The sequence below is a fragment of the Martes martes genome (genome assembly GCF_963455335.1).
Source record: "Martes martes genome assembly, chromosome: 2".
Classification (NCBI taxonomy): Eukaryota; Metazoa; Chordata; class Mammalia; order Carnivora; family Mustelidae; genus Martes; species Martes martes.
This window is the reverse complement of record NC_137889.1, coordinates 31,969,878-31,983,620: the sequence shown is the minus strand read 5'-3', so window position 1 is coordinate 31,983,620 and position 13,743 is coordinate 31,969,878. Positions and strand designations below refer to the sequence as shown.

The following is a 13,743-nucleotide window of genomic DNA, read 5'->3' as shown; positions in this document are numbered from 1 at the left end:
GGAATTGCTTTAGGGTCATGTTTGGCATGAAAGGAAAAAAAATCAGAATAAAGGAGATTCCCCAACTGTAACATGACCTAGATCCTTCGCAAAGCTCCTGCTCCATAAAGCTGCTGCCCGATGCTATTTTAATCAAATCCGGCCCTCATCGCTGAAACAGCTAGTTTTACCAAGAGCACTCTGGCAGACTACGAGTGACACGTGCAGTGATGTTGGCATCATTTAACTAGACTGCTGTTCATTGCTTCCTGCAGAGATGGTAAAATGGAATCCATTTTTGTTGACACTGGTAGCCACTCTCTGTCTGTGTTCTGGTGTTGGGCTCGTATAAACACACCCTTTTTTCATCGATATAAAAGTAGATCTTATTCACCTCTACGATTTCAGAGGCTTTCTTCTTTTTCCCTGAAAAAGCTTAGTCATTGTAGCCATCAAGAGTCTCTGATCGTATCTGACTGACATCTCAATAAACATAAGATGGGAGCTAAGGACGCTAGAAAACCATGCTTCGGTAGAAAACGGAGGAATGAACACAGGGGAAAGGCTCACAGCATTTTAAACTCATGGCGGGACTTCACAGTGATCTTAGTTCCAATGCTGGACATATTCCAAGGTTCCTCATCTCCCTAGTGATTTTATTTCCGCTACAGGAAAACAGAAACCAAAAACTCACTAAATTACACATGTGTGACTAAAACCATACACGGCCAATGTCTACAGAGAGGTTCATTCTGTAAACGAACGGACTGCTTCAAGCAACAGCCTCAACTATGGCCGTGACTCACTCTAGCCACGGAATGAAGCTCTGCAACTTCACAAGTACATGCGCATCCGTGGTGATTAATTTTATGGGTCAACTTGACTAGGCCATCAGCTGCCCAAGTATTTGGTTGAAAATCATGCTGTGCGAGTGTTTTGGGATGAGGTCAACATTTAAATTGGCAGACTGAGAAAAGCAGACTGCCCTCCGTGATGTGGGTGAGCCACAGCCAAGCTCAGTTTAAGGCATAACCATCTCCTGAGTAAGAAAATTCTCCTGCCTAACTGTCTTTGAACTGAGACATTTGCCTCTAAAGATAAATGGCTCATTTATACATAATTTATTTTATAATTTATTTTTCTATTTTTTATATGTATATGGAAATGGCTCATTTATATATACTTTATTATATATATAAATATATGTTATATATAAATATAAATATATATAAATACATATAAAAATATATATATTTATAATTTATATAATTTATAATTTAATAACGTATATATGTATTAAGGGGTGTGCGTGTTGTGTGTGTTTATACAGCTTTCAAATTCGAGACTTGAGGTCTAGGCTGACCGGGACACTTTAAGGACTGGTAATTCCTTTCAGCTCTGAAGAGAACTCTTACTCAAATGACAAATGCCTGTGTACCACTGTGCAAGCATGAATAGATAATATTCACATATCTGACAATTCTTTCTTCCCTTAAGGGCTAACGATTGTCTGCTTCCAGCAGTACCTCGAAGACCAAGTTTTAGCCACAGATTTCCCCCAGGTGCACGTCTCATCGATGGTTGATAGAGAGGGTTATTACTATGATCATCTAAAATTCAGCCAGTAGCCAAAGAGTTATACTGTCAGCGGTTCTTTAGAAGACAGCCGAGATTCACAGTCCTAACTGTATCAAAATATATGGCTCTGTGTAAAAAAAATAGACCTCAAAGGTCTATTTCAGAAAATATGGTGGTAGTCAAGGGTGGTCAAAAACACATTTCCTTAAACTTCTTGCTGCCGAGCTTGTGTTAAATTTCCTTACATTTTAGAAGAGAGAAGGTGTTCAGAGGAAGGCCAGTGGTTGGAAAACTAGAGAGCATGGCTCTGCCCTCACAGACAGCTTCGGATACAGTTCCTGGCACTGAATTGTGTGGGGCCTTTAGTACTTGGAGTGAGAAAATAAAGGCGCTATGGGCATCAATAAGCAGTCGTTTCAAAGTAGTAATCATTTTCGCTAATGTTTTAAGCACCTAGATTTATTGTGAGAATACAACAGCATGTTTGAATATCCTTGCTCGGAAGGCTACCCAGTCATACCGATGCAGAAAAGTAAATCCAACTCAGACATTCTCTTCATACTGTCATTTTCCTAAATAGCAACACATATTCCTGAAAAGGTGACCAACTATTGAGCTATATTATTTTTTGCTGGCTATCTTCCCAGGAAGGCTGCTTAGTTCTAGAGAATGAATGTGTCCCGAATCTCCTGTTCCTTAAAAGCAAAGTCAACACACCTTAGTGCATCTGAGTCGGCAAGTGAAGAAGGGATTTGTATTTACTGAGCACCTACTCTGTGCCATGAAATACTCACATATATTCTTTTACCATTTAGTCTTGCCAATAACCGAGTTCTTGATACTTACATAGAGGAATTAAGCGGTTGGGTGACATGACCAGGTCACAAAGCTCGTATAAGGGAGAGCACCAAATTAAAACCTGTCTATGTGATGCTTTGATCCTCCCATACTTTCTTACCTGGTCAGACTGTCATCTAGAGATGGTGATATTAGAACCTTAGGAATAGAGCAGAGGCTTGGGAGTTTTGAACTGGACATTGTATTTTGGTACAAAACTACCCATCTCCTCAAGGGTCATTTTTTCCCCCCTATTTGTAAGGTAACAGTCACAATACATGTCCCTTGCCACAGACAGAATACATGTCCAGGCCTCTGGAGATTATTAAAATACAAATATAGTATATATATACATATATATAGAAAAACAATAAAAATATAGTAAATATATATAATACAAAATATATTATATAAAATATAAATGCTTTACAGTGCTGTGAAATTCTTGGCCTCAATAAAAGCATATGGTGATCAGTAACAGAATGTCACCAAACTTTAAAATGGTGGCTAGTGAAAGAAAAGAACCGCGGAGCTAAAAAGCAATGTTAACCACTTTCTTAAATCAGCTCTCTGAAAACATTATTGGTTAGATTAGTAAGTATGCACCTTTATGGAAGTTACAGTGAGACAATATTTAAAATGACCCCGTCACTACTAAAAACGTATTGGACCACTTTTTCTACTCTTCTCACTCGTTTTCTTTTTGCTCTCGGAGAATGATTTCACGTTCTGCTCATGTGTTCGAGCAAATGAATGGTCACGACATTTCTTTCCATGTTGTGGACAAACACTGAAAATGTGAAACAGAAGGTGTTACCTAGAATGCAGAGACCATCTGTACAGTTTTCAGATTCCTGGCTTAGCCCTTCACAGAACTTGCCCCCGTTCCTTGGGGGTGGGGCCGTGCACTCCCGAATCCGCAAATGCTCGCACTCTGGGCTGCAGACCGACCATTCGCTCCACACTTCCCAGCTCCCATCCACTTCAAGGGAAACAAAAGGAACCACCATTAGAATGACGCGGGCAGCTCTCAGGAGACTCACCCCGGGACTGCTGTTGTTCTTACAGCTGGATTTTAAAGAAATCATCACTACCACAAAAAAAAAAAAAAAAAAAAAAAAAAAAAAATTCTGTTTATCTTCTCTCCATAGTTTCTTTCCTAAAGACAGACACTAACAAAAGCAGTGGTGTAATTCTCTGGCTATTTCAGGAGACCAGTTACTGAATTTAGGCAAGCATTCGCATGATCAGTGCCCCTGGGGTGGCTAATAATGTCATTACCCATTCTTTCCCAGTCTTGCATGCCCAAGTGCATCTTAGATGGACAGATAAAGTATATGGGGGTAATCACCAGTTCCTTGTGGGTTGACAGTTCAGAACAGAGAGTAGAACGAACTATCTTTAAGCCCTAAAAGCCCTAAACAATAAGAAGTTAAACCTATATATATTGATAGTATTAAAGTAAAACAGGTCAGTCAAACCCCAAGATACCAGGACTTACATAAATAGAATTTCGTGGGTCACAGATTGCTGCTCTATGTAGAAATGAACAAACTGATTTTAATTCCACTAAAAATTGACCCTAGAGATTATGGCAGCTGTTGGAGGCAATTGTCCCATTACCTCCTAGGAATAGTCCAACCACGCTTATGTGGGTTAAGATAGATTGTGCAATTTTTAATCTAGAGCAATGAGTCAAGAAGAGGGTAACATAAAAAATACTGAACTTGAAGCAAAATGTCCGACTCCTTGTCTCGGTTATGTTCACATATTGGCTCCTGGGCAATCCCTTAGCCTTACTTTACTGTTTCTGTCAAGTGGGGGCTAATAAAACTCACAACACAGAGTTAAATGACATTACATGTATAAAAGTATCTTGCACAGTACCTGGCACATAGTAAGCACTCAATAAATGTTTACCGGATACAAGTTTAAAATGAAACTCCAAGAATCAGCCGCTGGCAAGAGCCTCAGCTTAGCTCTGAGCGGAACTAGATCTGAAATTTTAAAGACCCGAGGCTCGAGTCCAGTGTCCTTGGAGTTAATGTTTTATAACGCATGTGAGACCCAGGATCAATTTATTTCTCAGTGGGAGGATATGCTTTCCAGAAAGAAAGTCATCTTCCATCTCATCTATTCCTCATTGTAGAAATTGGGTTAGAGCCAGTAAGAGATGAACAAAAGAGCTTATAAGAGCCATATTTGGTCAATGAAGCTTCTACAGAAAGGAGGGCAAACACAGACCACATGTAAAATAGAAACTGTTGTGATATTGTATGATCTCCGCCAACTGCACTGGAAATAAATACAACGCCGAGAAGGTTAGTTGATTGCTGAGTGATGAAGAAGGGGCACATTCCTGCTACCTGCTTTGTGTTCACGGACAACACCATCTCTGTTATCATATAAGTAAGTGCCACCCGATGGGAGAACCCAAGGAGAGAAGGGAGGGCTTAGCCTGACTAGACATGGGTGATATGGAAATACTTCAAAGACTTTGGCTTGTTGATGGTGAGTGTCCAGGATCATGTGAATGAATACATATGTACGCTCCCAAATGGAGGCATCTCACCCAGGTGATTGCTATCCCAGCATTTTGGACAAAGGCTGCATTGTGAGACGGTGGGAGAGGGTAACTTTGGGAAGGAAGGTTCTACTCAGTGCTTCCCACCAGCTTACTAGTGTTGGTGGGTCAGAAGGGAAAAAAGGGAATCTACACATATCTCACCAGGACAAAGAGAAGTGCAGGTTATTTTCTGCACTGACATTCCCTCACAAAAGGCCCCACCATTGAGAGGAGCTGGGTTGGTGCAGGTCCGGGAACGTTTCTGCCATCCTCTACCACAGCGAACATTGCAGGCTGACCACTCTGTCCAGGAAGACCAGCCTCCATTCACTGAGAGAGAAAAGTGGGGAGGGGAGAAAGAAAGGAGAGAGGTTTTTACTGATTGCCTACTATGTGCAAGCCACTGCGCCGGGTGTTGTGAGTTCGGCATCCAGGGACCGAGAGACCCTGCGGACCCGACTGGCTGCTCCATCATGAGGCAACAGTGGGGCTCAGCTCGTCTCTGTCCCTCAGTCTACTCATCTGATAGGAGAGGGACCCAGAGAGTTTCCTCTGTGGGAAATTATGAAAAACGGGAAGAAGTCATCAGCATTATCTCCAAAGCACTTGAAAAGCCAGAGTACAGGAGGAAAATATCAGCATTTGAATTTCTGTTACTTTAAGTGCTTCAGAAATAAATCCCAGGGCTCTTCTGTGGTGAAAGGGAATACCTTTACTTAAATAGCTGGGAAGTTCTTCTATCAGATACCTGAGATATTCAGCAAATGGTAATGTTTGTTTCTGGTGGATTTCCTATGCCAGTAGAGGAAGCACCCACAGCAGGTCTGGGGAGGATGGGGGTGGATGCCGGATTTGGGAAGGGTGGGAGGCAGAAGCTGCCCACTTTGCTTCTTTTCAAATATAAACACAATGGGAGAAAATGAACGACTTTTAAAATAATTTTTTAAAAGAGGGATCGGAAATGTCACTCTCTCACAGAAGTCCAGTACTGGAGGGAAGAGCAAACACATCTCCCCCACCAAGTGGGAGAGGCAGGAGACAGCACAGTAGTGGATGACCCCTAAAGTCCTTTCAGCTCTAAACGATGGAAGTTGTAATGAAATACACATCCCTCTCCTTCTCTGCTTTCTGTCCTCCCTATCCATTCCTGGCCTTTGGGCTGGTCTTACCATAAACCACCACTGTGGCTGACAGGCTCCTCCTCTTGGCCACGATGTTGGCTGCCATGCAGGTGTAATTGCCTGAGTCCGAGAGCCTCGCCTGCCGGATGATGAGGTTGTGGTCAGCCCTGGTGTCAATGTTCTCGTCTTGCTCGGAGTCAATGGGCTCCTCATTTTTCAGCCACTCCACCTATATGAAGAAAAGAACACTTCCCGGTCATTAAAAAGAAAAAGAACTCTTTTCTGGAATTGCTAGATGAGCAGTTCTGGTGTGGGGGGAGATACACATTCCTAACATATAGAGCAATGGCAATGATTTTTTCCATATCTCATCCCTTTTATTTAGGCAATCTGGCATGTTCAGGAAATGACTACTTGATTCAGTACATGATATGTACTGACTTTGACCCCATTTTTTAAAAAGGCAGTGAAAGAGGGAAAAGAGGAGACTACAATTAGGTCATTTCATTATATTTCATTTTATTGCAACACTGATGATGACGACCATGTTTCCATGACAAGTCCAATATGGAGCTCAGAAAATCAACACATATTGCAGAACTCTGTGCTGAGAGGATATTTATGTTGTCAGACACGGTTTCAGGTCAATGTTGGCATTTAAACACATTTTAAGAAAGGTGGAATGGAGTGCCTGGGTGGCTGAGTTGGTTAAGCATCTGACTCTTGGTCTGGTCTCAGCTCAGGTGATGATCTCAGGGTGCTGGAACTGAGCCCTGCCTCAGGCTCTGTGCTCAGAGGGGTAGTCTGCTCTCCCCTCCTTCCCCTACCACCTCTCCCCCTGCTTGTGCTCTCTCTGTCCCTCTCTCTTCCTAAAATGAACATGAAAAAAAAATTTTTTTTAAGGTGTGATAATGTATAAAGGCCAATATAATACAGATTAGGGTAAAGATAGGGAGTAAAATCCAAATCTCAGTGTTCTCTATTCTTGGAGATACATTTCTCTAGTGATCAGTTATGTAAAAACTCCTTCAATTATCCAACAGACATTTAGGCTGGGTTAGATGCCCAGCACACTCAAGGCCCAGCTTCTCCTCTGGAAGAGCGGACTTCTGACATTCTCTGAGCACAGACTAGTCCCATCTCTGATATACTTTCTCTAGTTTGCTCCTGGAGAACCCATTTCCCTCTTTGCAGTTCTGCTCTAATCCTACTGTTGACCCAAATGTCACTTTCCTTGGATATCTGGAGAAGACAAAGATGGAACCTTCTGCTCCCTGGATCCTCACCCTCCCCACTGATGGCATTCACCACCCTTAGTGTCCCTATTTTATGAAAAGGGCCAATTTCATCCCTGAACTAACTGCCTACCTTCTCACTGTGTCCTGCTTCCACATCTAAACAACATCTCCACTCTCTTGTGCCATCTTGGTAGCACTAGATGCATCTCATTTGACAACAGCTTTTAGCTCTAGGTATCAGCGTATATTAGACACTGAAATTTAACAGACACATCAGAACCATAATTTAACACAGAAAAGCTATAGCAGTGACTACCCCAAAGAGACACCACACAGTAGCCAATGCGTCGGGGGACTTTCCCTCACACCCTGCCCACCATTAGCACAGGTGATTCAAAGTTGGTTTTGGAATAAGATACCTCATTCCTGTTTAAATCCAAGGAATTCTAATTTCCAATAAACAAGTGGCATCTGTTGTACATCAGTTTGGTTTTGTAAGGATTTGTTGGTCTCTGTGATGAAATTTACCCCAAGTACTCCCCCATTAACAAGAGTTCAGAGTACCAAAACATCACCATCCAAAAACTACCCTCCAAGAGGTCAATTTTGGAAAATAAAGTGACACAAAATAGCTAAAAGAAGCGATCGGAGAACTGCTTTTACATATCAGGAAGAGGAGAAAAAGGAATGTGGTTCAGGGCCACGAAGTAAAGCCTGAGTTCCTGAAGGGGTCACTGCATCCCAGCCTGGAGGAGGCATAGGCACTAATGATGACCGCCCTCCCCCCACCCAGGTAATCTGTGCTCCCTCTGCTCCAGCCCTCCCGGACTCCTTCCAGTCCTAGAAAGTTCAAAGCAAGTTCCCACTTCAGGGCCTTAACACTTGCTGATTCCTTTGCCTGGAAGGCCTTTCCCATAAGCACCCTCATGGCTCAATCTCACTTTTCATTCAAATCTCTGACAACTGTTACCTCCTCAGAGAGGTCTTGCCTAATAGACCTTTTTCCTGAGTAGCCTCCCTTCCGGCTCCACTACTCTCTCCTATCTGCTTTAATCTTCTAATATTTATCTCCACCTCATAGTCTTAACAATAGTAATGTCTTTTGCTCTTGTAATGGTGATCCTAGGAATTTACTAAAGGGAAGTATTAGGGATACAGCAAGGATCTAAACACAGTAAATTATTTTTGGTAGAGAAAGGGAGGGAGGGAGAAAGAAAACATATGCCAAAGCCACATGCCAAACAGAGCTTTGTTTAAATAAATCATGATGCAACAATATGATTTAATGTTATATAGACATGAAAAGTCATGATTTCAACTAGTGAAAACATAGAAAATGCTCCTAATACATGAATGAGTCAAAATGCAAAATTATATGTTTAGTGCTATCATAAATTCATAAAACAAAAAAAAATCACAAACATATATATATATATATATATATATACTGAAAAAATGGAAGAAAAATGCAATATGTTCAGAGAGGTTTTAAGAGAAACCTTTTCTTCCTGGTGGTTAATTGTGGCACATTCAACGGAAAGCTATTTAGTAATCTGACAAAATCACTTTAGCTTAAAAAATCTCTCTTAATTACCATGTGGCACAGTGGTTTTCAAATTTATATTTAACCATAGAATGTTTCCCTCAGTCTAATGCTTATCTGAAAGCCCAAGATGAAAAAAGAGATTAGGAAATTTCTTGTAACTGCTGAAGAAGTGAGGGTATGGGAGCCACAGATGTGAGGGACCCTACGCTGCATTAACATGGCCATTCCCAGAGCCACTGCTGGCAGAACTCCAGGAGAGATCATTCCTATCCTTCCCTATGTCAGCCATGCCCTGCAGAGATGCTCACTACACAACCTGTACCACCATACAAGTTGCCCCCACCATGCTATCTAACCCCTACCCACCCATACGGACCATGGAAATATGCAATGGTCTGCTGCTAGGTCTCCCCAGCTCGTAGTCTGAAAAACACTGTTACAGGATGAATTTGATATCATAGTTATATATGCGTTGTGGTACGCTCAAGTGTTTACGGTGTCCTGACTGAGGTCCCTCAATCCAATTATGTCTATAAACAAGTGGTGCATTAGGACACTCCTGACTGTGGGACTGTTTTTTATCTGTAAACGAATAGTTTATCCATTAAACTGATGGCAGGATCTTTATGAGGAAATCAGTTTGGTATTTTCTGGGCTTATAAAAATGACAAATTGCTTTTGGATTTACGCTTTTGTCACTTAGAGAAATTTTAAAACATTTTTGATGAGCTAAGTGCTCTTAATGTTGAGTAGTTTAATAAATAAGATTAAAAAAAAGCATGCCCTAAACCAGCAGTTGCAAACTCAAATGTTCCTGGGGGCCAGGGAGGGATCATAAATTTACAGAAGTGGCCCTGGGTGCAAGACATCCATGAACATCACTTGCATATTAAAGACAAGGGGCTGCTCATTTCCCCAAAGGAATGAGCTCACTCTCATTTGTCTTAAAAAATGTTTTCACTTTCTGTCTCTTTGGTTTTTCCCACTTGACGTAGAAACATGACTATTTAAAAAAAAAAAAAAAAAGAAGAAGAAAAAAAAGAAAAAAAACCACAAGCATAATGAAAGTGATAACGAGCTCATTTTGCTTAAAAATCTCTTGCTTTTAAAGTATCATGGCGGTCTTTCAATTTCTGGAGTATGGAGCCTCCATGTCAGGGTGTATGGGAACGCGGCCGCCATTTATGACAAAATGTAGATGACATGACTCGTGCAGCCACCAGTCAGGTTCAGACCGTGGCTACCAGTGTAACCAGGGCTTTCAACTCTCATGAGAAAACCAGGGACACCTAGTCTCATGTAATATTTCTTGATTCTAACACGATGGCTCAAAAATCTATTGCAAGAGTCAAAGAAAATACATCCAGGAACTAGACCCACTCCCTCTTCTCCACGGATACAACCCATCAGCCTCCTGGCCACTTGTGAATGTTCCCACATAGAGGGGCTTGGTGTCCTTCACTGAAGTTAATTCCTTTCCATTAGCTCTGCCTCCTCATCATCCAAAAATGGTATGGTTCATATGTATCATATGCCACTCTCCAGGCTTTCTCTTGGAAATGGGCATGAATATTGAGTTGGAAAATTATTTTACAAGAGGTTGCCAACACCGAGAATGCCTTCATTAAGCCCTTAACAGAAGCAACACAAATTTTCCAAATTAGCATTATGGGATCAATACATTGACTGTCTTGAGGCTAACGGACATTTGTATTGCTAAAGCCAAATGACCTCATGCTCACAGGTCATCTCTTTGACAGAGAGGCTTACCGGTCCAGAAGGTTGTTAGAGGCATTCACTCCTCGGAGAAACAATGCTTCATATGTTTCTCCTTATGCGGTTTAGATGGATAATCCCAGTTAGACGTGTGTGTGAAGAAACTAGTTACTTAGAGGTAATGAGCTTATGGATTTGCAGGATGCCCGCATCTATTAGCATAGTTTTATGTACAGATGGTCTGCAATTTGTAGATTTTTCCAGTTGATAAACAAATCTGGAAAAGCAGACCATCAAAGACAATTAGATTTCGTGCCAGACAGCAGGTTCCTGATCCATCATTCTGGTTAGCTGAGGACTGAATATAAGTAATTGATGAGCCTATAGGTTTTCTCAACAACAGGTGGCAAGGTGCAATTTAATGGGGAGGGAACCTCCTTTGGAAGAGTAATGGACTGATGCTTTGTGGGGGCTTACCTTATCTGAGACCTGGGTTGTAGGTGAAAATGTTCACACGAGACCTAACATTTCACCTCTATGGACCTTTTGTCCGAGACATCTATGAATGTACACACATATACCTTATACTTAAATGTTTATTTCCATCAAACAGTATGTTAGAATTCTAATGTCCCTGCTCTTGTTCTTAATATTTCATAAAAGAATGAGAAGGCAGTGTTACTAAACTTTCAGAAATGTAAAAAAACAAAGCAAAACAAAACAAAAAACAAGACTAGAAAGAAAAAGCTATTTTCATAGGCCAGCTCTCTTCCTATGCAGGATCCCAAACCACTTCTCCTTTGAATTCTAGATAGCATCACCCTGAAATTTTTCCTTAATATCCCAGAGAAAATGCCAGTGAGGACCATTTGTTGATATCATGTACCTCTCCGCCAATTCCAATCTTCTGTCAGGATTTGCTAGACTGGTTATGAAATTGAGTTGTTCATATGTATTATAGATGTAAACTCAGATTTATGACTTATGAAGGTTCTCCATTTGCTCATTGCCTGTGATCATCTTCTTTCTGAAAATGACTCAGTGGCATGGTCCTTAAGAATATGAACAATGTTTTAAATATTCTTATCTCTTTCACAGAACCTACTTCCAAGGATGTTAAATGGCATCTCTTGAATACATTTTCTTTTTTTTTTTTTAAGATTTAAATCTTTATTTATTTATTCTTAAAGTACATTTTTTAGCTCAAATTGATGTGCTTACAAATTTAGAGACTGGTGTGGTATACATACAGACATACAATAAAACTTCAAGCTGCGCTGTGAGGGACAAAGGAGAAGGATATCCTTGCTTTAGATCCCGGAGTTGAGTACAGATATGATACAGAAGACAGACATTGTTAGTGAAGTTGTTCTTTTTTTTTTTTTTTAAGATTTTGTTTATTTATTAGACAGACAGAGATCACAAGTAGGCAGAGAGGCAGGCAGAGAGAGAGGGGAAGCAGGCTCCCTGCTGAGCACAGAGCCCGATGCAGGGCTCAATCCCAGGACCCTGGGATCACGACCTGAGCCAAAGGCAGAGGCTTTCACCCACTGAACCACCCAGGAGCCCCTAGTGAAGTTGTTTTTAAATATATTCTGGGAGCCACTTCATAATGGTCTTGTGTTGAATTTTATATATTTGCTCCAAGTATGAATTATATAAGAGTAATCATTTTTTTTTTCTTCCTACTACAACTAGGGATGGCTTGGGAAGGCCAGCCGGTAGGACACAGTGGAGAGAAAGACTACATTAGGGAGTAAGAGAGGAAGAGCCAGGCAAATATTGGAAGGGCATAGCAGTTCCCAATGTGGTCATTCCCTATGTAACATCTCAAACTTTCTGTGAAGTGCCCATCTTACAAAATAACAAATGTGATGACTTCTGTGAGAAAACAGAGAGAAAGCAGAGGAATTCGTTCTACCTTATAAGGGGCTAACTTAACCGAGTCAGCACCCAAGGATACCTTGCCCAGAGTTAGATACATAGTCAACGGCAGGGCCAGAATCGGAAACTGAGAGACTTGCTGGCAACAACTGTGCTCAGTCATCTCTACCATTTGCCAGATTTGGGCGGCATGACCATATGCTATTTGCAAAATTACACTGAAATAGAGAGGACTGGCACCGTCAAAGATAATTTTGTAGACATATTTCAGGATTTCATGATCATTCCTAAGGAAGAGCTGTAAAAATTTTCTTGATAAAAGCCACGCTGTTGGAACAAGTGTATGGTCTCCTAGAGGGCTGATTTAAAGGACAACTGAGTGTCATTCGAATATGCACCTTCTGGTTATATCACCCTAACGTGTCAGAATTGTTCAGAATGCGGCCAGAGTTGTTTTGACATAAAAAATTACTCAATATTTGTCCACATATAAGTCATGAAAAGTTATGGTAGCCCTCTCAAAGTTATCCGGTGTCTCATTTGCTTTTTTGCCAATGAGCAGAAATGAGTGGTGCACACAGTCCATGAAGTCAGGCTGGGGCCATAGAGCCTGCAGTCCTAAAATATTGAAGAAGGCCAAGTGTGTCTAAGTCCACTGGGGGATATGTAGAAAAACATTTGCTCTCCTGAGAAAAGAAACAGGTATTTTTGGCCTTTTACCTGTTTGGGCACAAATGTGATTCTAAAGACACGACAGCCATCCTGTGACGATGAGCAAAAGGCAGGAAGCCACAGAGATGCTGATGATGGTCTTTATACTCCCAAGTCAACACACTGTGACACAAGACATTATCTCCTTTGATTCTCAGAACTCCAAGATACGCAAAGAAAAGATTTTCTTCCCATTTCACAGATTCTATGACTTGCCTAATAGAGCATACTTGGAAAATGGCAGTACTAGAAGCAGTAGCCTCCAAATACTTTTTCTACCACAAAACACTTTCTAATGTCTTTTACTGACCACAGAAAGTGCTGTTCTTTAACATTTCTCATGATTTGACTTGCCCTTCTCGAGTAAGTCTGAACTGCGACTTTCCTATTGCATAGCGTGACATTCCTCTACTCACGATGGAGCATACTGTCCTTTTCTTTTTCTTTTTTTAAAAGATTTATTAGAGAGAGACGGCATACACTCACATATGAGTGGGGGGGGTAAAAAGAAGGGGAAGGCAGACTCCCTGCTGAGCGGAGAGTCCATTGTGGGGCTCGATCCCACAA

At 41.2% G+C, this 13,743-nt stretch overlaps 1 protein-coding gene across 1 annotated transcript in view; it reads right to left on the bottom strand.

The window, feature by feature from the left end:
- Window positions 1-13,743, bottom strand: part of UNC5D (unc-5 netrin receptor D) — a gene marked incomplete at both ends in the record, with an annotated part of 232,276 nt that overhangs the window by 95,313 nt on the left and 123,220 nt on the right. The window contains 3 exons of the mRNA XM_080796286.1: window positions 3,212-3,376; window positions 5,123-5,290; window positions 6,130-6,310. Of these exons, the coding sequence (XP_080652412.1) occupies window positions 3,212-3,376; window positions 5,123-5,290; window positions 6,130-6,310 (514 nt within the window). The remainder of the gene's footprint in view (window positions 1-3,211; window positions 3,377-5,122; window positions 5,291-6,129; window positions 6,311-13,743) is intronic.